This window comes from Salmo salar, chromosome 29 (assembly GCF_965601325.2).
Source record: "Salmo salar chromosome 29, fSalSal1, whole genome shotgun sequence".
Taxonomy (NCBI): Eukaryota; Metazoa; Chordata; class Actinopteri; order Salmoniformes; family Salmonidae; genus Salmo; species Salmo salar.
This window is the reverse complement of record NC_138319.1, coordinates 39,331,072-39,353,169: the sequence shown is the minus strand read 5'-3', so window position 1 is coordinate 39,353,169 and position 22,098 is coordinate 39,331,072. Positions and strand designations below refer to the sequence as shown.

At 44.0% G+C, this 22,098-nt stretch overlaps 1 protein-coding gene and 1 non-coding gene across 4 annotated transcripts; both read left to right on the top strand.

Annotated features, from left to right (window-relative positions):
- Positions 1-297: 297 nt before the first annotated feature.
- On the top strand, positions 298-20,759 carry c29h8orf89 (chromosome 29 C8orf89 homolog). Of its 3 annotated transcripts, none has more exons than XM_045710999.2 (7): positions 298-997; positions 2,619-2,658; positions 4,547-4,677; positions 5,234-5,372; positions 9,856-9,960; positions 12,700-12,755; positions 20,505-20,759. In XM_045710999.2, exons 1-7 carry the CDS (start codon positions 841-843, stop codon positions 20,645-20,647), a joined length of 771 nt encoding a protein of 256 aa, XP_045566955.1. In that variant the 5' UTR covers positions 298-840; the 3' UTR covers positions 20,648-20,759. The 3 variants fall into 3 exon arrangements, with proteins under 3 accessions (XP_045566955.1, XP_014037296.1, XP_045566956.2); XM_014181821.3 differs by having other exon boundaries at positions 4,523-4,677; XM_045711000.2 differs by lacking the exon at positions 12,700-12,755 and having other exon boundaries at positions 4,523-4,677.
- Positions 431-503, top strand: trnat-ugu (transfer RNA threonine (anticodon UGU)). The gene has a single exon. It is a non-coding gene; the product is annotated as a tRNA-Thr (tRNA).
- Positions 20,760-22,098: the final 1,339 nt, after the last annotated feature.

Sequence of the window (22,098 nt, the reverse complement as noted above, 5' to 3'; positions counted from 1 at the left end):
CATTAGTGTTCCTCGTTGCCACTAATAACGGATGTATCAACAAAAAAAAAAGAACGATAGCAAAAATGAGTTATGTAACAATTATTTCATACTCCACATTTAGGAGGGCCACAAGGGGGCCCAAAATTGTTGTCACAGGGCCACCTCCCTTCCAGAACCGCCCCTGCCTGAACCTATAGGCTGCTACCTCTCCAGGAACAAGCTTGGAGAGCTTTGCTTCTAGTCCACACTATTTTTGTCACATCAGTAATGACTTGAGTCACATCTTTGAAACATTTTTACAATAAATACATTTTGTATCTTCTATACTAGCACTTCATTAAAACGAAGCAATGCTGTCACAAACTTGGCACATATCACTTTTATAAAAACATTTTTTTTTTTACATGATCTTGTTTGGTTAGGTGAGTTGTAGTATAGTAGATGAGGTGTCCCTGTGGCTCAGTTGGTAGAGCATGGTGTTTGTAACGCCAGGGTTGTGGGTTCGATTCCCACGGGGGGCCAGTACAAAAGAAAAAATGAGATGTATGCCCATGTTCACTACTGTAAGTCGCTCTGGATAAGACTAAATGACTAAAAATGTAAAAGGTGTATATTGCTATGTAAATGCTTGGCCATCCACAGTCTGTAGCCATGGAAACTACGACTCAATTCGCCACGTCGCCTCTAGTGGGCTTTTGCTCCGCTGCTAGTTAAAGTTTTTACTTGTCTTTTTTGTTGTTGATAATTAGCCATCACCAGTATGTTAACAAACCATTTTATGCGTTAGGAATATTAGTGCGTCGTATTATTATCTCTAGATAGCCTGTACAAGCTATCGTCCGGTATTTTAAAGCGGTAATGTACCCTACAGCCATCCCGAAGTTGGTAGACTTGACGCTGGGCTGCTCGGGTTACACCGGTATACAGTTAGGCCAAGGCGGCTATGGACCAGGACGACTGACCGGGGTCAAGCCGATACATGTTCATACATCAAGGAGAAAATTCCCTCAGAACGGTAAGGAGGAAATGCTTGTTATGTATGCTGAACGCGTTAAATCAGTTTCTGGTTTGGGTACCCGTGAAGAAACTGGCGTCTTGATTTTTTATTTTTTTTGTATGTCTAAAGTGGATGCAAGTAAGAGTATACAAGTGGTTAGGCGTTTTTAAAACAAATGTTGCTTAAAGACTAGAGAAGTAGTCAATTTCTTCTCAATCCTGACAATGGCATGCATTCTGTTCATGATCTGTGTGCAGTTAAATTAATAAGCATGCAAATGCCTTTGATTTATAACGCATGTGTCAGGAAGCAATTTATGTAAAATCTGCCGCGTTCCAAGTCGACTACAAAACCCACAATGCATTGCGGTTTCTTGAAAGGCTAGTTTAAGAGAAGTTACAGTAGTCGATATCCGAATGAGAAGTAGTTAGTGCAGTTTTAGGGATTTTACAACTAGCTATCAATGTAGGCGTTACAATCTCACCATATTCAACCTGGTAGAAATGGTTTTCCTAACTCAACTACGCGAGTCAGGTTGCTATGGCAACGCGCGTTGGCCTTGTCAGCCTGCAAGCAGGAAGACGGGGAGAACCGCTTTGCGCCATGGGAGTTGTAGTCATAAAAGGATATTATTCTGACGGCGTACTTTGAGGATATTTTTTTTTTAATTTGAAAGAATAATACTTTGTCATGAGGATATAGACAGATGTATATGTTCTAGACAACTATGCCTATACCATATATTGGCTCATTTGGCAATCTGGAGTGCAGGTAATTGTTTTAAAAGCGTTATGGCATGTTTGTTTGTTATCCGTTATCTCCAATTTTTTCTTTTATATCACCTTTATTGAACCAGGTAGGTAAGTTGAGAACAAGTTCTCATTTACAATGAGGAGAACCTTATCAAGTACAGGTTGACATATCCCTTTAAGGGCAAGGCATGCTGCTCTGTTTTGAGCCGTCTAACGGGTGTACTGACAGTCCATTATACATATGTCCAGAGCCAGGTTATATTACTGCGTCCCAAATGTCCCCCTTTCCCAGTGTGGTGCCAATAGGGTTCTGGTGATAGGTTTCCCTGTATAGTGCACTACTTATCACTCATTTTTGCCCGTTGCAGTCTCCTGTAGAGGGTTGACCTCATTTCATTAGCCAGCAGCTATAGCCAGCCTACCTAGTTTAATGCTTGGCCTCAGATAACGGAGCCGTGCCATCGTGGAATGCTCTGCCACCAGACAAAAAGCAAGTTTTAGATTTAAAAAAACAAATACAAAGACGTATCACAGCGCCTCTCCTCATTATTAAAATCTAACTGTACTCTATATAACAATATGATTGTGTATATGAATAGTGTGTAAATAGTATATATTATTTTCTTTCCAGTAATGCTTATTTAATTTTTATTTTGAAGTTAATGTAATATAATGTTTTTTCCTATAACGCTTCTGTACTTTCATGTATTTGTACGTTTTTAATGTGGACCCCAGGAAGAGTAGCTGCTGAATTTGCAGTGTCTCATCCTAATATATTAAATTAAAACACCTGTAGTGTGACTGATTCTACTATGCTGGTTCCACTTCCTTCACATCTTATAGCTGAATACCACAACATGCTTTTTTTTTTATTGTTGAAATTCTAGACTCCAGGGACCGAAAGGATTCCAACTGGAATGTAGAAGGGTAAGTAACGTTGTGTACAAGAGAATGTCTATGTCCCGAATGGCACCCTATTCCCTACATATTGCACTACTTTAGACCAGGTCCCAATGGCACCCTATTCCCTATATAGTGCACTACTTTTGATGTGCCCTGGTCGACCGTTTTCAAGTGTTAATTTCACGTGCACAAGTACAGTGAAATGCCTTTCATGCAAACTCAACCAACAATACAATAATCAATAACAATGTGAACTCAGCAAAAAAATGAAATAAGAAATGTTCCTTTTTCAGGACAATGTCTTTCAAAGATCATTTGTAAAAATCCAGATAACTTCACAGATCTTCATTGTGAAGGGTTTAAACACTGTTTCCCATGCTTGTTCAATGAACCATAAACAATTAATGAACATGCACCTGTGGAATGGTCGTTAAGACACTAACAGCTTACAGACGGTAGGCAATTAAGGTCACAGTTATGACAACTTAGGACACTAAAGAGGCCTTTCTACTGACTCTGAAAAACACCAAAAGGAAGATGCCCAGGGTCTCATCTGTGTGAACGTGCCTTTAGGCATGCTGCAAGGAGGCATGAGGACTGCAGATGTGGTCAGGGCAATAAATTGCAATGTCTACTGTGAGACGCCTAAGACAGAACTACAGGGAGACAGGACGGACACCTGATCGTCCTCGCAGTGGCAGACCACGTGTAACAACACCTGCACAGGATCGGTACATCTGAACATCACACCTGCGGGACAGGTACAGGATGGCAACAACAACTGCCCGAGTTACACCAGGAACCTACAATCCCTCCATCAGTGCTCAGACTGTCTGCCATAGGCTGAGAGAGGCTGAACTGAGGGCTTGTAGGCCTGTTGTAAGGCAGGTCCTCTCCAGACATCACCGGCAATAACGTCGCCTATGGGCACAAACCCACCGTCGCTGGACCAGACAGGACTGGCAAAAAGTGCTCTTCACTAACGAGTCACGGTTTTGTCACACCAGGGGTGATGGTCAGATTCGCGTTTATCGTCGAAGGAATGAGCGTTACACCGAGGCCTGTACTCTGGAGCGGGATCGATTTTGGAGGTGTAGGATCTGACATGGTCTGGGGCGGTGTATGACCACATCATCGGACTGAGCTTGTTGTCATTGCAGGCAATCGCAACGCTGTGCGTTACAGGGAAGACATCCTCCTCCCTCATTCCCCCCAGAAATGTCCGGGAACTTGCAGGTGCCTTGGTGGAAGAGTAGGGTAACATCTCACAGCAAGAACTGGCAAATCTGGTGCAGTCCATGAGGAGGAGATGCACTGCAGTACTTAATGCAGCTGGTGGCCACACCAGATACTGACTGTTTGATTTTGACCCCCCCACCTTTGTTCAGGGACACTTTATTCAATTTATCTTAGTCACATATCTGTGGAACTTGTTCAGTTTATGTCCCAGTTGTTGAATCTTGTTTTGTTCATACAAATATTTACACATTTAAAGTTTGCTGAAAATAAACGTAGTTGACAGTGAGAGGACATTTTCTTTTTTTGCAGAGTTTATTTCTAGAAGAAGGGGAGAGAAAAAAAAGGAAATATATAATTCAAATTTAAGTAAGCATACTATATACAGGAAATATTTAAAAAGTCAGTTCCAATACCATATTTACATGTGCAGGGATGATGGAGGTAGATATGTATAGGGGGAAGGAGTCAGGGATACTGGAGTGATGGAGGTAGATATGTATAGGGGTGAGTGTACTACATGGGGTGTAGGGTGCCATTTGAGATGCGTGCACGCACACAGTCAGGTTAGCCATATTATTAGGCACTACTCCATTCAGTTGAATGGATGTTAATTTGTGGCCTACTATTGAAATGTTATTTACATGTTCAGGTCTACTTCCTCCTTCCTGGGCAGAGAGGTGTCTCCTTTGTCCCGGCTGGGCTCCTCAGATAACTACCCAGAGAGAGACGTCTGTGGGAGTCACTTCCTGTTTGATAAGACATGGAAGAATGACAACAGGATGTATCCCAAGTATGATTTCAGAGGTATTTGTTTTAATTTTTTCCCCCCAATTGATTATTACTGTAAGATCCATGACCTTTTGGTGCGGCAGGTAGCCTTAGTGGTTAGTGTTGGGCCAGTAACCGAAAGGTTGCTAGATCGAATCCTTGAGTTCTGGCCCTGAACAAGGCAGTTAACCCACTGTTCCTAGGCTGTCATTGTAAATGAGAATTTGTTCTTAACTGACTTGCCTAGTTAAATAAATGTTGAGTAAAAAAAATACAATAAAAATGTGGTATACAGGAGTGAAGGCTCAGTTTGATGTTGGACACGTGTGACAACAGAGTCACCAGTAGATGGCGACCTCAGCATTTGTATTTTCCATCTGTCCAAGCTATTGACATTGGCAGGCTTGGTTGCAGCTGTCTTTTTGCGTGTGCGTGTGAACCCTTTTAGGCACTTGTTTTAGACCAGCGACATCCACGTCAAACTGGGGTTTTACCTTCTATGTGAGCCAATGTTGTTTTTCCATTTCCCACTCTTATCTTGTTGACATTTCTCTTAGTCAAGCTTACTTTTAGAATTAATTTCCCCACTCAGATGAGCGTCGTCCCATGAAGCCTAACGCCTCCATCCCTCCCCTGCCCAGAGACTACCAGATCCACCGGTCGGGCCACCGCCACCACTATACCCTCCACAAGGAGCTTTCCCATGCCCCTGCTCGCCCCCGTGCCTTCGGGTAAGCAGACCCCGCTTGACCTTCGGGTAACTAAGCAGCTCATCCGGAATACATTAATCCATCACTGTGCTTTGTGTCTCTACTGTCTGTAAATGCCAGTTGGACTCAGCCGTGTTTCAAATGAAACAGGCCCCAACTGACCAGGGGGGCCCCAACTGACCAGGGGGGCCCCCAGAGACAGTTTTTGACACAAACGGAAAAACGAACACTAATTGCCTGAAATTAAACCAAAGAATTTAAGGTATTTTTAACACCAGGTTATTCATTATCATAACACTTAATGTATGGAGGAAAATATCCCTTTTTGTGGGTAAGGGGCCACTCAATAGCATTTTGACCCCCCCCCCCCAGTAGAAGTAGTAAAAATACTTTGTTATATTTTGAAAGCTTAGCAGGACAGGATAATAGTCAAATTCACGCACTTATCAAGAGAACGCGTGCTCATCCCTACTGCCTCTGGCTTGGCGGACTCACTAAGCACAAATGCATCTTTCGTAAATAATCTCTTGAGTGTTGGAGTGTTCCCTTGGCTATCTGTAAATGTTAACAAACCCCCCCCAAAAATGGTGCCATCTGCTTTGCATAATATAAGGAATTTTAAGTGATTTATATTTTTAAATTTTACTTTTGATACTTACGTATATTTTAGCAATTACATGCACTTTTTAATACTTAAGTATATTTCAAACCAAATACTTTTACTCAAGTAGTATTTTACTGGCTGACTTTTATTTGAGTAACTTTCTATTAAAATGGTGTAAAATAGTCATATGTTTGAGAAATTGAAGTTATAGCATTTTTGAGGTGTTTGTATTTTGCGCCACTCTCTACCATTGGCTATTGGTGAGGCGTTCCGCTAGCGGAACGTCTGTCCCTAACAGGTTTTAAGGTATCTTTACTTTTACTGAAGTATGACATTTGGGTGCTTTTTCCACCACTGTATTACACCGAGGGAGATTAGCTGGTAGGTTACAGTGTGTCTGACAATAGAAAGAGCCAGCCAAACCACTTCTGATTCAAAGTCGTAGTCTGTTGACTCTAATCTGACAGTCATTGGAGTTGAAGGTGTTTTTAAACAATTAAAAAACTTTGTGTGTGTGGAGTTGACGGTGTGTGTTGGGGTGTTGACGGTGTGTGTTGGGGTGTTGACGGTGTGTGTGTGGGGTTGACGGTGTGTGTTGGGGTGTTGACGGTGTGTGTGTGGGGTTGACGGTGTGTGTGTGGGGTTGACGGTGTGTGTTGGGGTGTTGACGGTGTGTGTGTGGAGTTGACGGTGTGTGTTGGGGTTGACGGTGTGTGTTGGGGTGTTGACGGTGTGTGTTGGGGTGTTGACGGTGTGTGTGTGGGGTTGACGGTGTGTGTTGGGGTGTTGACGGTGTGTGTGTGGGGTTGACGGTGTGTGTGTGGGGTTGACGGTGTGTGTGTGGGGTTGGGGTGTTGACGGTGTGTGTGTGGGGTTGACGGTGTGTGTGTGGGGTTGACGGTGTGTGTTGGGGGTGTTGACGGTGTGTGTGTGGGGTTGACGGTGTGTGTGTGGGGTTGACGGTGTGTGTTGGGGTGTTGACGGTGTGTGTGTGGGGTTGACGGTGTGTGTGTGGGGTTGACGGTGTGTGTGTGGAGTTGACGGTGTGTGTTGGGGTTGACGGTGTGTGTTGGGGTGTTGACGGTGTGTGTTGGGGTGTTGACGGTGTGTGTGTGGGGTTGACGGTGTGTGTTGGGGTGTTGACGGTGTGTGTGTGGGGTTGACGGTGTGTGTGTGGGGTTGACGGTGTGTGTGTGGGGTTGGGGTGTTGACGGTGTGTGTGTGGGGTTGACGGTGTGTGTGTGGGGTTGACGGTGTGTGTTGGGGGTGTTGACGGTGTGTGTTGGGGGTGTTGACGGTGTGTGTTGGGGGTGTTGACGGTGTGTGTTGGGGGTGTTGACGGTGTGTGTTGGGGTGTTGACGGTGTGTGTGGGGTTGACGGTGTGTGTGGGGTTGACGGTGTGTGTGGGGTTGACGGTGTGTGTGGGGTTGACGGTGTGTGTTGGGGTGTTGACGGTGTGTGTGGGGTTGACGGTGTGTGTTGGGGTGTTGACGGTGTGTGTTGGGGTGTTGACGGTGTGTGTGGGGTTGACGGTGTGTGTGTGGGGTTGACGGTGTGTGTGTGGGGTTGACGGTGTGTGTGTGGGGTTGACGGTGTGTGTGTGGGGTGTTGATGCTGTGTGTGTGGGGTTGACGGTGTGTGTTGGGGGTGTTGACGGTGTGTGTGGGGTTGACGGTGTGTGTGTGGGGTTGACGGTGTGTGTGTGGGGTTGACGGTGTGTGTGTGTGGGGTTGACGGTGTGTGTGTGGGGTTGACGGTGTGTGTGGGGTTGACGGTGTGTGTGGGGTTGACGGTGTGTGTGTGGGGTGTTGACGGTGTGTGTGTGGGGTTGACGGTGTGTGTGGGGTTGACGGTGTGTGTGGGGTTGACGGTGTGTGTGGGGTTGACGGTGTGTGTGGGGTTGACGGTGTGTGTGGGGTTGACGGTGTGTGTGTGTGGGGTTGACGGTGTGTGTGTGGGGTTGACGGTGTGTGTGTGGGGTTGACGGTGTGTGTGTGGGGTTGACGGTGTGTGTGGGGTGTTGACGGTGTGTGTGGGGTGTTGACGGTGTGTGTGGGGTGTTGACGGTGTGTGTGGGGTGTTGACGGTGTGTGTTGGGGGTGTTGACGGTGTGTGTGTGGGGTGTTGACGGTGTGTGTGTGGGGTGTTGACGGTGTGTGTGTGGGGTTGACGGTGTGTGTGGGGTGTTGACGGTGTGTGTTGGGGGTGTTGACGGTGTGTGTGTGGGGGTGTTGACGGTGTGTGTGTTGGGGGGTTGACGGTGGTGTGTTGGGGGGTTGACGGTGTGTGTGTTGGGGGGTTGACGGTGTGTGTGTTGGGGGTTGACGGTGTGTGTGTGGGGGGTTGACGGTGTGTGTGTGGGGTTGACGGTGTGTGTGGGGTTGACGGTGTGTGTTGGGGGTGTTGACGGTGTGTGTTGGGGGTGTTGACGGTGTGTGTGTTGGGGGGTTGACGGTGTGTGTGTTGGGGGGTTGACGGGGTGTGTGTGGGGTTGACGGTGTGTGTGTGGGGTTGACGGTGTGTGTGTGGGGTTGACGGTGTGTGTTGGGGGTGTTGACGGTGTGTGTTGGGGGTGTTGACGGTGTGTGTGTGGGGTTGACGGTGTGTGTGTGGGGTTGACGGTGTGTGTGTGGGGTTGACGGTGTGTGTGTGGGGTTGACGGTGTGTGTGTGGGGTTGACGGTGTGTGTGTGGGTTGACGGTGTGTGTGTGGGGTTGACGGTGTGTGTGTGGGGTTGACGGTGTGTGTTGGGGTGTTGATGCTGTGTGTGTGGGGTTGACGGTGTGTGTGTGGGGTTGACGGTGTGTGTGTGGTTGACGGTGTGTGTGTGGGGTTGACGGTGTGTGTGTGGGGTGTTGATGCTGTGTGTGTGGGGTGTTGATGCTGTGTGTGTGGGGTTGACAGTGTGTGTGTGGGGTTGACGGTGTGTGTTGGGGTGTTGACGGTGTGTGTGTGGGGTTGACGGTGTTTGTGTGGGGTTGACGGTGTGTGTGTGGGGTTGACGGTGTGTGTGTGGGGTTGACGGTGTGTGTGTGGGGTTGACGGTGTGTGTGTGGGGTTGACGGTGTGTGTTGGGGTGTTGACGGTGTGTGTGTGGGGTTGACGGTGTGTGTGTGGGGTTGACGGTGTGTGTGTGGGGTTGACGGTGTGTGTGTGGGGTTGACGGTGTGTGTTGGGGTGTTGACGGTGTGTGTGTGGGGTTGACGGTGTGTGTGTGGGGTGTTGATGCTGTGTGTGTGGAGTTGACGGTGTGTGTGTGGGGTTGACGGTGTGTGTGTGGGGTTGACGGTGTGTGTTGGGGGTGGTGACGGTGTGTGTGGGGTTGACGGTGTGTGTGTGGGGTTGACGGTGTGTGTGTGGGGTTGACGGTGTGTGTGGGGTTGACGGTGTGTGTGTGGGGTTGACGGTGTGTGTGTGGGGTTGACGGTGTGTGTGGGGTTGACGGTGTGTGTGGGGTTGACGGTGTGTGTTGGGGTGTTGACGGTGTGTGTTGGGGTGTTGACGGTGTGTGTGTGGGGTTGACGGTGTGTGTTGGGGGTGTTGACGGTGTGTGTGTTGGGGGGTTGACGGTGTGTGTGGGGTTGACGGTGTGTGTGTGGGGTGTTGATGCTGTGTGTGTGGGGTTGATGGTGTGTGTTGTGGTGTTGATGCTGTGTGTGTGGGGTTGACGGTGTGTGTGTGGGGTTGACGGTGTGTGTTGGGGGTGTTGACGGTGTGTGTGTTGGGGGGTTGACGGTGTGTGTGGGGTTGACGGTGTGTGTGTGGGGTGTTGATGCTGTGTGTGTGGGGTTGACGGTGTGTGTTGGGGTGTTGATGCTGTGTGTGTGGTGTTGACGGTGTGTGTGTGGGGTTGACGGTGTGTGTTGGGGGTGTTGACGGTGTGTACCTCTGCCCTCCAGCTCTTATGAAGCCTATGACCTGACATCAGTTCCTGCCATCCTGCTGCCAGCTGCATCCTCGCTCAATGGGAGAAACCCCTTCTCCTCAGAAGGCTACAAGAACAGGTACCAGAGTATTGTTAAAGAACCATTACAGTGTTAAATATACATTATGTCTACATCCCATTACAGTATTAAATATACAGTATGTCAATATCCCATTTGCAACCCTATGACCTACAGCAAGTATTCACCCCTTAACTGTATACAGCCTGAACTTAAAATGGATTCAATTGAGATAGTGTGTCACCGGCCTACACACAATGCCCCATAATGTGGGGGCGGCAGGTAGCCTGGTGGTTAGATTGTTGAACTTGTAACCAAAAGGTTGCAAGATCGAATCCCCGAGCTGACAAGGTAAAAATCTGTCGTTCTGCCCTTGAACAAGGCCGTTAACCCACTGTTCCTAGGCCGTCATTGAAAATAAGAATTTGTTCTTAACTGACTTGCCTAGTTAAAGGTAAAATAAAAAAATTAAAAATGTCAAAGTGGAATTATGGTTTGAGAAATAATTACAAATTTTACTGAACAAAAATATAAACACATGTACGTTTTTGGTCCCATCTTTCATGAGCTGAAATAAAAGATCCCAGAAATTTACCATGCGCTCAAAAAGCTTATTTCTCTACAAATGTTGTGTAACAAATGTGTTTACATCCCTGTTAGTGAGCATTTCTCCTTTGCCAAGATAATCCATCCACCTGACAGGTGTGGCATATCAACAACCTGATTAAACAGCATGATAATTACACAGGTGCACCTCGTGCTGGGGGGCAATTAAAAAGCCACTCTAAAATGTGCAGTTTAGTCCCACAGCACAATGCCGCAGATGTCTTAAGTTTTTTGAGGGAGCGTGGATTTGGAATGCTGACTGCAGGAATGTCCACCAGAGCTGTTGCCAGAGAATTTGAAGTTCATTTCTCTACCATAAGCTGCCTCCAATGTCATTTTAGAGAATTTGGGAGTACGTCCAACCGGTCTCAAAACCGCAGACCAGGACCTCCACATCCGACTTCACCTGCGGGATCGTCTGCGACCAGCCACCCGGACAACTGATGAATCTGAGGATTATTTTCTGTCTAATAAAGCCCTTTAGTGGCGAAAAACTCATTCTGATTGGCTGAGCCTGGCTCCCCAGTGGGTGGGCCTATCCCCTCCCAGGTCCACCCATGGCTGTGCCTCTGCTCAGTCATGTAAAATCCATAGATTAGGGTCTAATTTATTTATTTCAATTCTCTGATTTCCTTATCAAATCAATTGTATTTGTCACATGTACGTGTTTAGCAGATGTTATTGCAGGTGTAGCAAAATGCTTGTGTTTCTAGCTCCAACAGTGCAGTAATATCTAACACTCCCCATCTAAAGGAATGGAATTAATAATATATAAATATTTGGACGAGCTATGTCAAAGCAGCATAGACTAAGATAGAGTAGGATAGAATACAGTATATTCATATGAGATGAGTAATGCAAAATATGTAAACATTATTAAAGTGACTAGTGTTCCATTATTAAAGTGGCCAGTGATTTCAAACCTATGTATATAAGGCCGCAGCATCTAATGTGCTAGTGATGGCTATTTAACAGTCTGATGGCCTTGAGATAGAAGCCGTTTTTCAGTCTCTGAGGCCAATGTAACTGTTTTAAAAGTCACCAGAGTTGAATGGTTGTGATGGGAGAAAACTGAGTATGGATCAACAACATTGTAGTTACTCCACAATACTAAACCTAAATGACAGTGAAAAGAAGGAAGCCTGTACAGAATAAAAAATATTCCAAAACATGCATCCTGTTTGCAATAAGACACTAAAGTAAAACTGCAACAATTTTTGCAAAGAAATTCACTTTATGTCCTGAATACAAAGTATTATGTTTGGGGCAAATCCAACACATCACTGAGTACCACACTTCAAATGTTCAAGCATGGTGGAGGCTGCATCATGTTATTGGTATGCTTGTCATCGGCAAGGACTACGGAGTTTTCAACAGGACAATAACATAAAACACAAGGCCAAATCCACACTGGAGTTTCTTACCAAGATGACGTTGAAGGTTCCTGAGTGGCCTAGTTACAATTTTGCCTTATATTTCCTCACCTATGGCAGGAATGAATGGCTGTCTAGCAATGATCAACAACCAACTTGACAGAGCTGGAATAATAAAAAAAATAAGAATAATATTGTACAATCCAGGTGTTCTAAGCCTTTAGAAACTTAGCCTGAAGGACACAGATTTAATCGCTGCCTAAGATGATTCTAACATGTATTGACTCAGGGAGTGTGAATAATTTTTGTAAATGAGATATTTTGGTATTTGCAAACATTTCAAAATAAATTTTCGTTGTCATTATAGGGTATTGTGTGTAGATGGATGAGATAAAAAAAAAAATAATATATTTAATCCATTTTGAATTCCGGCTGTAACACAACAAAATGTGGAATAAGTCAAAGGGTATGAATACTTCTTGAAGGCCCAAAGGACCAAACGACACTCCATATTGGTCAAATGTGCTGCACGATATGGGACCCTCGTACTCAAATCTGGACCTCGAAGCCAGTTCCACTGCTTTAAACGGGCACTGATTTAGACCTGGGACACTAGGTGGGTGTAATTAATTATCAGTTAGAACAGAAAACCCATCTGGCTCTGGACTTCGTAGGGTAAGAGTTGAATTCCCCTGACGAATAGGGAATAGGTTGCCATTTGAGATGCATATCTACAGTATATAGAGTATGCTAGTACCATATGTAGCATAACATCACTAGTTTTGGAGGTAACTTGTCTTGTTGCTCATTCTGTTCTCAGACCAAGAGTAAATAACAGAACCTGCAGTCTTTTCACAATAGGAGCTAATCAGAAATGTAAGTATAATTTAAAAAGCAAAAAAAAAAAAAAGTATTAAGTGAAGTAGACATTTGTCTGAAGCGGGGAAAAAGAGAGTGAGTTCACATGAGCCCCACAATGCTTATTTCACCCATGCTATACCAAGGTTTTCCAGCACACGGCGTTGTCCTACTACAGTAGCTATGTTTGTCTATTGTCCTTCAATGTGTATGCAGGTTTCTTAGAATTAAAACCTTCTCAAACAGCCTAATTCATACTCTTAAGAGGAGGTTCTTCCACAATAATGTGATTAGTACTGCATAAAAGTTAAAGTATTGGATTCTTCACACACCACACTAATCCCATTCCACTGTTTTCAGGCTTTTTTTTGGTAATATATGAAAACAAGCGTTTGCTTTTAAACATACAAGATCACCATGCTTGATTGGGCGAACTGTTTTGTCTTGTTGTAATGTGGTGCCTGCCTGTATTTCCTTAAACCTCTATATTTAGCAGTATATGTCATTGAGAAAAAAAATACAGTATATATCATAAAATATTTTTTTGGGGGGTCAGTAGGTGCCCAACATAAAACCTGGTTGTGTGTAGTACACAGTCACTCATATACAGTGGCTTCAGAAAGTATTCATACCTCTTGACCTTTTATATATTTTGTTGTTACAGCCTGAATAAAAAAATGGATGAAATATATGTTTTTCTCTCACCCATATACACACAATACTCCATTAGGACAAACTGAAAACATGTTTTAATTTTTTTTATTTTTAGCAAATGTATTGAAAATACAGAAAGACCTAATTTTAAATAAGTATTCACACCCCTGAGTCGAAACTTTGTAGAAGCACCTTTTGCTGGTGATTACAACTTTCAGCCATCTTGGATATGTCTCTATCAGCTTTGCACATCTGGATTTGGGGATTTTCTCCCATTCTTCCTTGCAGATTTTTTTCAAGCTCTTTTAAGTTAGATGGGGGAGTGTGGTGAACAACAATCTTCAAGTCTTTCCACAAATTTTCAATGGGATTCAAGTCTGGGCTTTGGCTGGGTCACTCGAGGACTTTCAGATTCTTGTTCTGAAGCCAATCCAGTCTTACTTTGGCTGTATACTTTGGGCCATTGTCCTGTTGGAACAAAGGTCATTTGCACTCTGAAGCAGGTTCTCATCAAGGATTTGTATGTATTTGGCTGAATTCATTTTTCACTCTATCCTTACCAGTTTCAGAGTCCCTGTCGCTCTAAAGCATCCCCCCATATGCTGCCACCACCATGCTTCACGGTAGGGAGAGTGTTAGACAGGTGATGAGCTGTGCCTGGTTTTCTCCAGACATAGCGCTTTGCATTCAGGCCAAAGAGTTACATTTTTGTCTCGTTATACCACAGAATCTTTTGCATTATGATGTAGCTTTTTACAAACTACAGGTGTGCTGTCATGTGCCTATTTCTCAGGAGTGGCTTGCGTCGAGCCACTCATAAAGCCCAGATTGATGAAGCACCATAGAGAATGTTGTCCATCTGGCAGTTTCTCCCATCTCAGCCAAGGAACTCTGTAGTTCTGTCAGATTGATCAATGGAAGAGTAGCTGCTGCTTTGGCAGTGGGGATCCATAATAAATAGAAATACAAAATGGGTTCTTGGGTTTTCTTTCTGGCCAAGATCCTTCTGGCCCGGTTGCTCAGTTTGGTCGGACGTCCAGCTCTAAGTAGTCTGTGTAATTCAATGTTTTTTCCATTTACCCAATTATGTTCTTGGAAACATTCAACACTCTAGAAATAGAATTGTGATGAGGTGAATAAAACTATCTCAGAGATCTGCAGACAGTTCCTTGGACTTCATGGTTTAGTTCCTGCTCTGACATGCACTGTCAACTGTAGGACCTTATATAGACAGGTATGCTTCTAAATCATGTCCAAACAATTTAATTGGCCTCAGGTGAACTCCAATCATGTTGTAGTGACATCTCAAGGACGATCGAAGGAAATTTGGATGCACCTGAGCTCAATTTGGACTGTCGTGGCAAAAGTGGTGTGAATACTTAGTGTATTTAAATGAGATTTCTGTATTAAATTTTCCAAACATTTGCAAAAATGTCTAAAAATATGTATTTTTTTTGTCATTATGTGGTATTGTGTGTAGATGGGTGGGGGAAAAAACATCTATTCAATGCGATTGGAATTCAGGCTGTAACACAGCAAAATGTGGAATAAGGTGGATGAATACTTTCTGAAGGTCTATAGAGCCTGTCTGCATTCCTGATTTTTGTAACTGTTAGCTTACCTAGCTCAGAAATGCTTGTTTTGCAAACATGATCCTGTTTTATCTGTTTTTACTGTGATCCAATGGCCAGTTTATTACCTTTGTCAAATGAATATGTAGCTTAAAGTTGTGTGTATTTGTATTTATTTTTGCATCAAAGATGGTGGCGCTACAATAATAAAAATGTACAATAGGCCTAGTAAAAGCTAAACAGTTAACCAGAGGGTACAATATTTGTTTTGAATTGGCTATAACTAGTTATTATTCTGTTCTCTATCATATTTTATAGGCCTACCTGCTACCGCAATGTCCGACTGTCGATAGCCCACTCATCTCTGGATAAGAGCGTCTGCTAAATGACTTAAATGTAATGTAAATGTAATCTCAAACAAACGCAGGTGATCCGCGTTCCAACGCAGACGCGCTAAAGTGTCCTTCTCATCCCGGCTGATATGTTGATTTTGATTTGATTGATAATAAAAAAAATTTAAACTGTGCCTCAATAAATAACATTAACAGAAATTATGAAATTAATTTGCATCACCGTTGTCAGTTAGCATTGTCCATTGATGCTACAAAAAGGTAGCACATCGTTGGTTCTTAACGGGCGGAAATGAACGAGAGCGATTTCAATTATACATGTAATAAAAACTGTTGCACCTACAAGCCTATTCAGTCCAAATGGATCCAAGTATAATTGTCGTCTTATCTTATGGATGCTGTTTTCATTCGACATCTAGAATTTGAGTTAGGTTTGGGCAAAAAATTGTCTGATGATAAAATCCAGTTTAGCGGTACTTTGATTTGAGAATTTTCCTCGACATTGGTGTCATATTGGTTTAGATATAATGGTAGGGAGATTTGAATATTACATAGTTACATACAGTTGAAGTCGGAAGTTTACATACACTTATGTTGGAGTCATTTAAAACTCGTTTTCAACCACTCCACAAATGTATTGTTAACAAACTATAGTTTTGGCAAGTGGGTTAGGACATCTACTTTGTGCATGACCCAAGTAATTTTTCCAACAATTGTTTAAAGACAGATTATTTCACTTATAATTCACTGTATCACAATTCCAGTGGGTCAGATGTTTACATACACTAAGTTGACTGTGCCTTTAAACAGCTTGGAAAATTCCAGAAAATGATGTCATGGCTTTATAAGCTTCTGATAGGCTAATTGACATCATTTGAGTCAATTGGAGGTATACCTGTGGATGTATTTCAAGGCCTACCTTCAAACTCAGTGCCTCTTTGCTTGACATCATGGGAAAATCAAAAGAAATCAGCCAAAACCTCAAAATTGTAGACCTCCACAGGTCTGTTTCATCCTTGTACAAACAATAGTACGCAAGTATAAACACCATGGGACCACGCAGCTGTCATACCGCTCAGGAAGGAGACGCGTTCTGTCTCCTAGAGATGAACGTACTTTGGTGCGAAAAGTGCAAATCAATCCCAGAACAACAGCAAAGGACCTTGTGAAGATGCTGGAGGAAACGGGTACAAAAGTATCTATATCCCCAGTAATACGAGTCCTATATCGACATAACCTGAAAGGCCGCTCAGCAAGGAAGAAGCCACTGCTCCAAAACCACCATAAAAAAGCCGGACTACGGTTTGCAACTGCACATAGGGACAAAGATCGTACTTTTTGGAGAAATGTCCTCTGGTCTGATGAAACAAAAATAGAACTGTTTGGCCATAATGATCATCGTTACGATTGGAGGAAAAAGGGGGAAGCTTGCAAGCTGAAGAACACCATCCCAACCGTGAAGCATGGGGGTGGCAGCATCATGTTGTGGGGGTGCTTTGCTGCAGGAGAGACTGGTGCACTTCACAAAGTAGATGGCATCATGAGGACGGACAATTATGTGGATATATTGAAGCAACATCTCAAGACATCAGTCAGGAATTTAAAGCTTGGTCGCAAATGTGTCTTCCAAATGGACAATGACCCCGAGCATACTTCCAAAGTTGTGACAAAATGGCTTAAGGACAACAAAGTCAAGGTATTGGAGTGGCCATCACAAGCCCTGACCTCAATCCTATAGAAAATCTGTGGGCAGAACTGAAAAAGTGTGTGCGAGCAAGGAGGCCTACAAACCTGACTCAGTTACACCAGCTCTGTCAGGAGGAATGGGACAAAATTGCCCAGAATTCACCCAACTTATTGTGGGAAGCTTGTGGAAGGCTACCCAAAATGTTTGACCCAAGTTAAACAATTTAAAGGAAATGCTACCAAATACTAATTGAGTGTATGTAAACTTCTGACCCACTGGGAATTTAAACCTTATGTAACCAGTAGCTATTGTTTCCATACCATTGTCTTTAAAATATTGAAACTTTTTAATAAGGCCTCTATGAAAAGACTGTGTGTAAAGGAAAACCCATAGACCTGTATCCTTCCATGAACCCAGTGCCCTCATAATCCGTCCCTTGTGATTTGTTTTCTAGCTTCCCTGAAGGTGTCTGTGTGTCTTCCTAACACTTTCTTACTGTAGTTTTTATTTTATTTGGTATCCTAACTGTTCTCTCTGTTCCTCCTCCAGTTCATAGACTGTTCTCTCTGTTCCTCTTCCAGTTCATAGACTGTTCTCCCTGTTCCTCTTCCAGTTCATAGACTGTTCTCTCTGTTCCTCCTCCAGTTCATAGACTGTTCTCTCTGTTCCTCCAGTCCAGTTCATAGACTGTTCTGTCTGTTCCTCATCCAGTCTAGTTGTAGACTGTTCTGTCTGTTCCTCATCCAGTCTAGTTGTAGACTGTTCTGTCTGTTCCTCATCCAGTCTAGTTGTAGACTGTTCTGTCTGTTCCTCATCCAGTCTAGTTGTAGACTGTTCTGTCTGTTCCTCATCCAGTCTAGTTGTAGACTGTTCTGTCTGTTCCTCCTCCAGTCTAGTTGTAGACTGTTCTGTCTGTTCCTCATCCAGTCTAGTTGTAGACTGTTCTGTCTGTTCCTCCTCCAGTCTAGTTGTAGACTGTTCTGTCTGTTCCTCATCCAGTCTAGTTGTAGACTGTTCTGTCTGTTCCTCATCCAGTCTAGTTGTAGACTGTTCTGTCTGTTCCTCATCCAGTCTAGTTGTAGACTGTTCTGTCTGTTCCTCATCCAGTCTAGTTGTAGACTGTTCTGTCTGTTCCTCATCCAGTCTAGTTGTAGACTGTTCTGTCTGTTCCTCATCCAGTCTAGTTGTAGACTGTTCTGTCTGTTCCTCATCCAGTCTAGTTGTAGACTGTTCTGTCTGTTCCTCATCCAGTCTAGTTGTAGACTGTTCTGTCTGTTCCTCCTCCAGTCTAGTTGTAGACTGTTCTGTCTGTTCCTCCTCCAGTCTAGTTGTAGACTGTTCTGTCTGTTCCTCATCCAGTCTAGTTGTAGACTGTTCTGTCTGTTCCTCATCCAGTCTAGTTGTAGACTGTTCTGTCTGTTCCTCATCCAGTCTAGTTGTAGACTGTTCTGTCTGTTCCTCATCCAGTCTAGTTGTAGACTGTTCTGTCTGTTCCTCCTCCAGTCTAGTTGTAGACTGTTCTGTCTGTTCCTCATCCAGTCTAGTTGTAGACTGTTCTGTCTGTTCCTCATCCAGTCTAGTTGTAGACTGTTCTGTCTGTTCCTCCTCCAGTCTAGTTGTAGACTGTTCTGTCTGTTCCTCATCCAGTCTAGTTGTAGACTGTTCTCTCTGTTCCTCATCCAGTCTAGTTGTAGACTGTTCTGTCTGTTCCTCCTCCAGTCTAGTTGTAGACTGTTCTGTCTGTTCCTCCTCCAGTCTAGTTGTAGACTGTTCTGTCTGTTCCTCATCCAGTCTAGTTGTAGACTGTTCTGTCTGTTCCTCCTCCAGTCTAGTTGTAGACTGTTCTGTCTGTTCCTCCTCCAGTCTAGTTGTAGACTGTTCTGTCTGTTCCTCCTCCAGTCTAGTTGTAGACTGTTCTGTCTGTTCCTCCTCCAGTCTAGTTGTAGACTGTTCTGTCTGTTCCTCATCCAGTCTAGTTGTAGACTGTTCTGTCTGTTCCTCATCCAGTCTAGTTGTAGACTGTTCTGTCTGTTCCTCATCCAGTCTAGTTGTAGACTGTTCTGTCTGTTCCTCATCCAGTCTAGTTGTAGACTGTTCTGTCTGTTCCTCATCCAGTCTAGTAGTAGACTGTTCTGTCTGTTCCTCATCCTGTCTAGTTGTAGACTGTTCTGTCTGTTCCTCATCCAGTCTAGTTGTAGACTGTTCTGTCTGTTCCTCATCCAGTCTAGTTGTAGACTGTTCTGTCTGTTCCTCATCCAGTCTAGTTGTAGACTGTTCTGTCTGTTCCTCCTCCAGTCTAGTTGTAGACTGTTCTGTCTGTTCCTCATCCAGTCTAGTTGTAGACTGTTCTGTCTGTTCCTCATCCAGTCTAGTTGTAGACTGTTCTGTCTGTTCCTCCTCCAGTCTAGTTGTAGACTGTTCTGTCTGTTCCTCCTCCAGTCTAGTTGTAGACTGTTCTGTCTGTTCCTCATCCAGTCTAGTTGTAGACTGTTCTGTCTGTTCCTCATCCAGTCTAGTTGTAGACTGTTCTGTCTGTTCCTCATCCAGTCTAGTTGTAGACTGTTCTGTCTGTTCCTCATCCAGTCTAGTTGTAGACTGTTCTGTCTGTTCCTCATCCAGTCTAGTTGTAGACTGTTCTGTCTGTTCCTCATCCAGTCTAGTTGTAGACTGTTCTGTCTGTTCCTCATCCAGTCTAGTTGTAGACTGTTCTGTCTGTTCCTCATCCAGTCTAGTTGTAGACTGTTCTGTCTGTTCCTCATCCAGTCTAGTTGTAGACTGTTCTGTCTGTTCCTCATCCAGTCTAGTTGTAGACTGTTCTGTCTGTTCCTCATCCAGTCTAGTTGTAGACTGTTCTGTCTGTTCCTCATCCAGTCTAGTTGTAGACTGTTCTGTCTGTTCCTCATCCAGTCTAGTTGTAGACTGTTCTCTCTGTTCCTCATCCAGTCTAGTTGTAGACTGTTCTGTCTGTTCCTCATCCAGTCTAGTTGTAGACTGTTCTGTCTGTTCCTCATCCAGTCTAGTTGTAAACGGTTCTGTCTGTTCCTCATCCAGTCTAGTTGTAGACTGTTCTGTCTGTTCCTCATCCAGTCTAGTTGTAGACTGTTCTGTCTGTTCCTCATCCAGTCTAGTTGTAGACTGTTCTGTCTGTTCCTCATCCAGTCTAGTTGTAGACTGTTCTGTCTGTTCCTCCTCCAGTCTAGTTGTAGACTGTTCTGTCTGTTCCTCATCCAGTCTAGTTGTAGACTGTTCTGTCTGTTCCTCCTCCAGTCTAGTTGTAGACTGTTCTGTCTGTTCCTCATCCAGTCTAGTTGTAGACTGTTCTGTCTGTTCCTCATCCAGGACAGTCGGATCATGATGCTTGATCAGACTCTGTTTTGTTTCTAGTCCAGTGTTCCTCATATCACACATGACCAGCTCAACATTTTAGCCCTCTCATCCACGAAGGAGTCTTTTGGACTGTACATATCACTTGGTCTCCTAACTTTCCTCTGTGTTCCTCCTCCAGCCCAGTCGTACCCAGATCCGGTAAGCGGAGCCCCGTCAGCCACAATCATCCAGAGACTGTCTGAGATCGCTTCTCTGGAGGGAGAAACGGTCAGGCGGGAGAAGATGAAGAAGATTAGGAAGAACAGGAGGCAGGACTCCTGATGCAACCTGTCTATCAGCCAATGAAGAGAGCAGAGGTCACAGTTAAAAGCTGTGACCCCATACGCAGTGCCAATGCCACCTGAACAAATAAAACATTTTGGGAAAATATAAACCTTTTTTCTTGTTTAAAAATAATCTAACTTTGTAAAAGCTTGTTGGTGCTATGTAATAGCAAAGTGTAAATTCAATATTTTGACTTATACCACCGTTCAAATTTAGGGGTCACTTAGACTTGTTTTTTGTAAGAAAAACATTTTTTTTTTTTTGTCCATTAAAATAACATCAAATTGATCAGAAATACAGTTTAGACATTGTTAATGTTGTAAATGACTATTGTAGCTGGAAACTGCAGATTTTTAATGGAACATCTACATAGGGGCACAGAGGTCCATTATCAGCAACCATCACTCCTGTGTTCCAACGGCACGTTGTGTTAGCTAATCCAAGTGTATCATTTTAAAAAGGCTAATTGATCATTACATATATATATAATGCACTAATGTTGACCAGGGCCCTATTCCCTATATAGTGCACTACTTTTGACCAGAGCCCTATTCCCTATATAGTGCACTACTTTAGACCAGGGCCCTATTCCCTATATAGTGCACTACTGTTGACCAGGGCCCTATTCCCTATATAGTGCACTACTTTTGACCAGAGCCCTATTCCCTGTATAGTTTACTACTTTTGACCAGGGCCCTATTCCCTATATAGTGCACTACTTTTGACCAGAGCCCTATTCCCTGTATAGTTTACTACTTTTGACCAGGGCCCTATTCCCTATATAGTGCACTACTTTTGACCAGAGCCCTATTCCCTATATAGTGCGTTACTTTTTGACCAGGGCCCTATTCTCTATATAGTGCACTACCTATTGACCAAGGCCCATAGGGACACTATATAGTAAATAGTGTGCCAATTGGGACATTGACAAGAGTGCATTCCATATCACCAATATAGAGACCACATTTTTCCCACAGGACCAGGAATGTGGCCTTTCCTCACTAAGTAGGCTACATTGTGGCGTTGCAGTACTGTACAGACACAACTATACCATTGAATAGACTTCATTGTGTTCAATAATGAGGCCCCTCACACACACACACACACACATCTATTGTATCTTGTTTTGTGTCGGGTTGAGATGAGGAGAGAATCAGTTGCGTGGCGGGAGATTCAATGAACTGTTACATTGGCGAGGGAGGGACATGACGGGGCTGAAACAGCCTCGAGAAGGTGTTCATCAGTAAACACACACATGTACAAAACAGATAGCAGGAATCGCTACCCCTCCATTACCCACAGTGAATTGACTCACTGCAGAGAGTGTGTGCAGTAAAACTACATTTGATCGCAAACATTGTGCTAACGACTGACAACACAGAGCCTGGAGGAGAGAAGCTAATGACTGACAACTTACTGACAACATTTCACATTTTAGTCATTTAGCA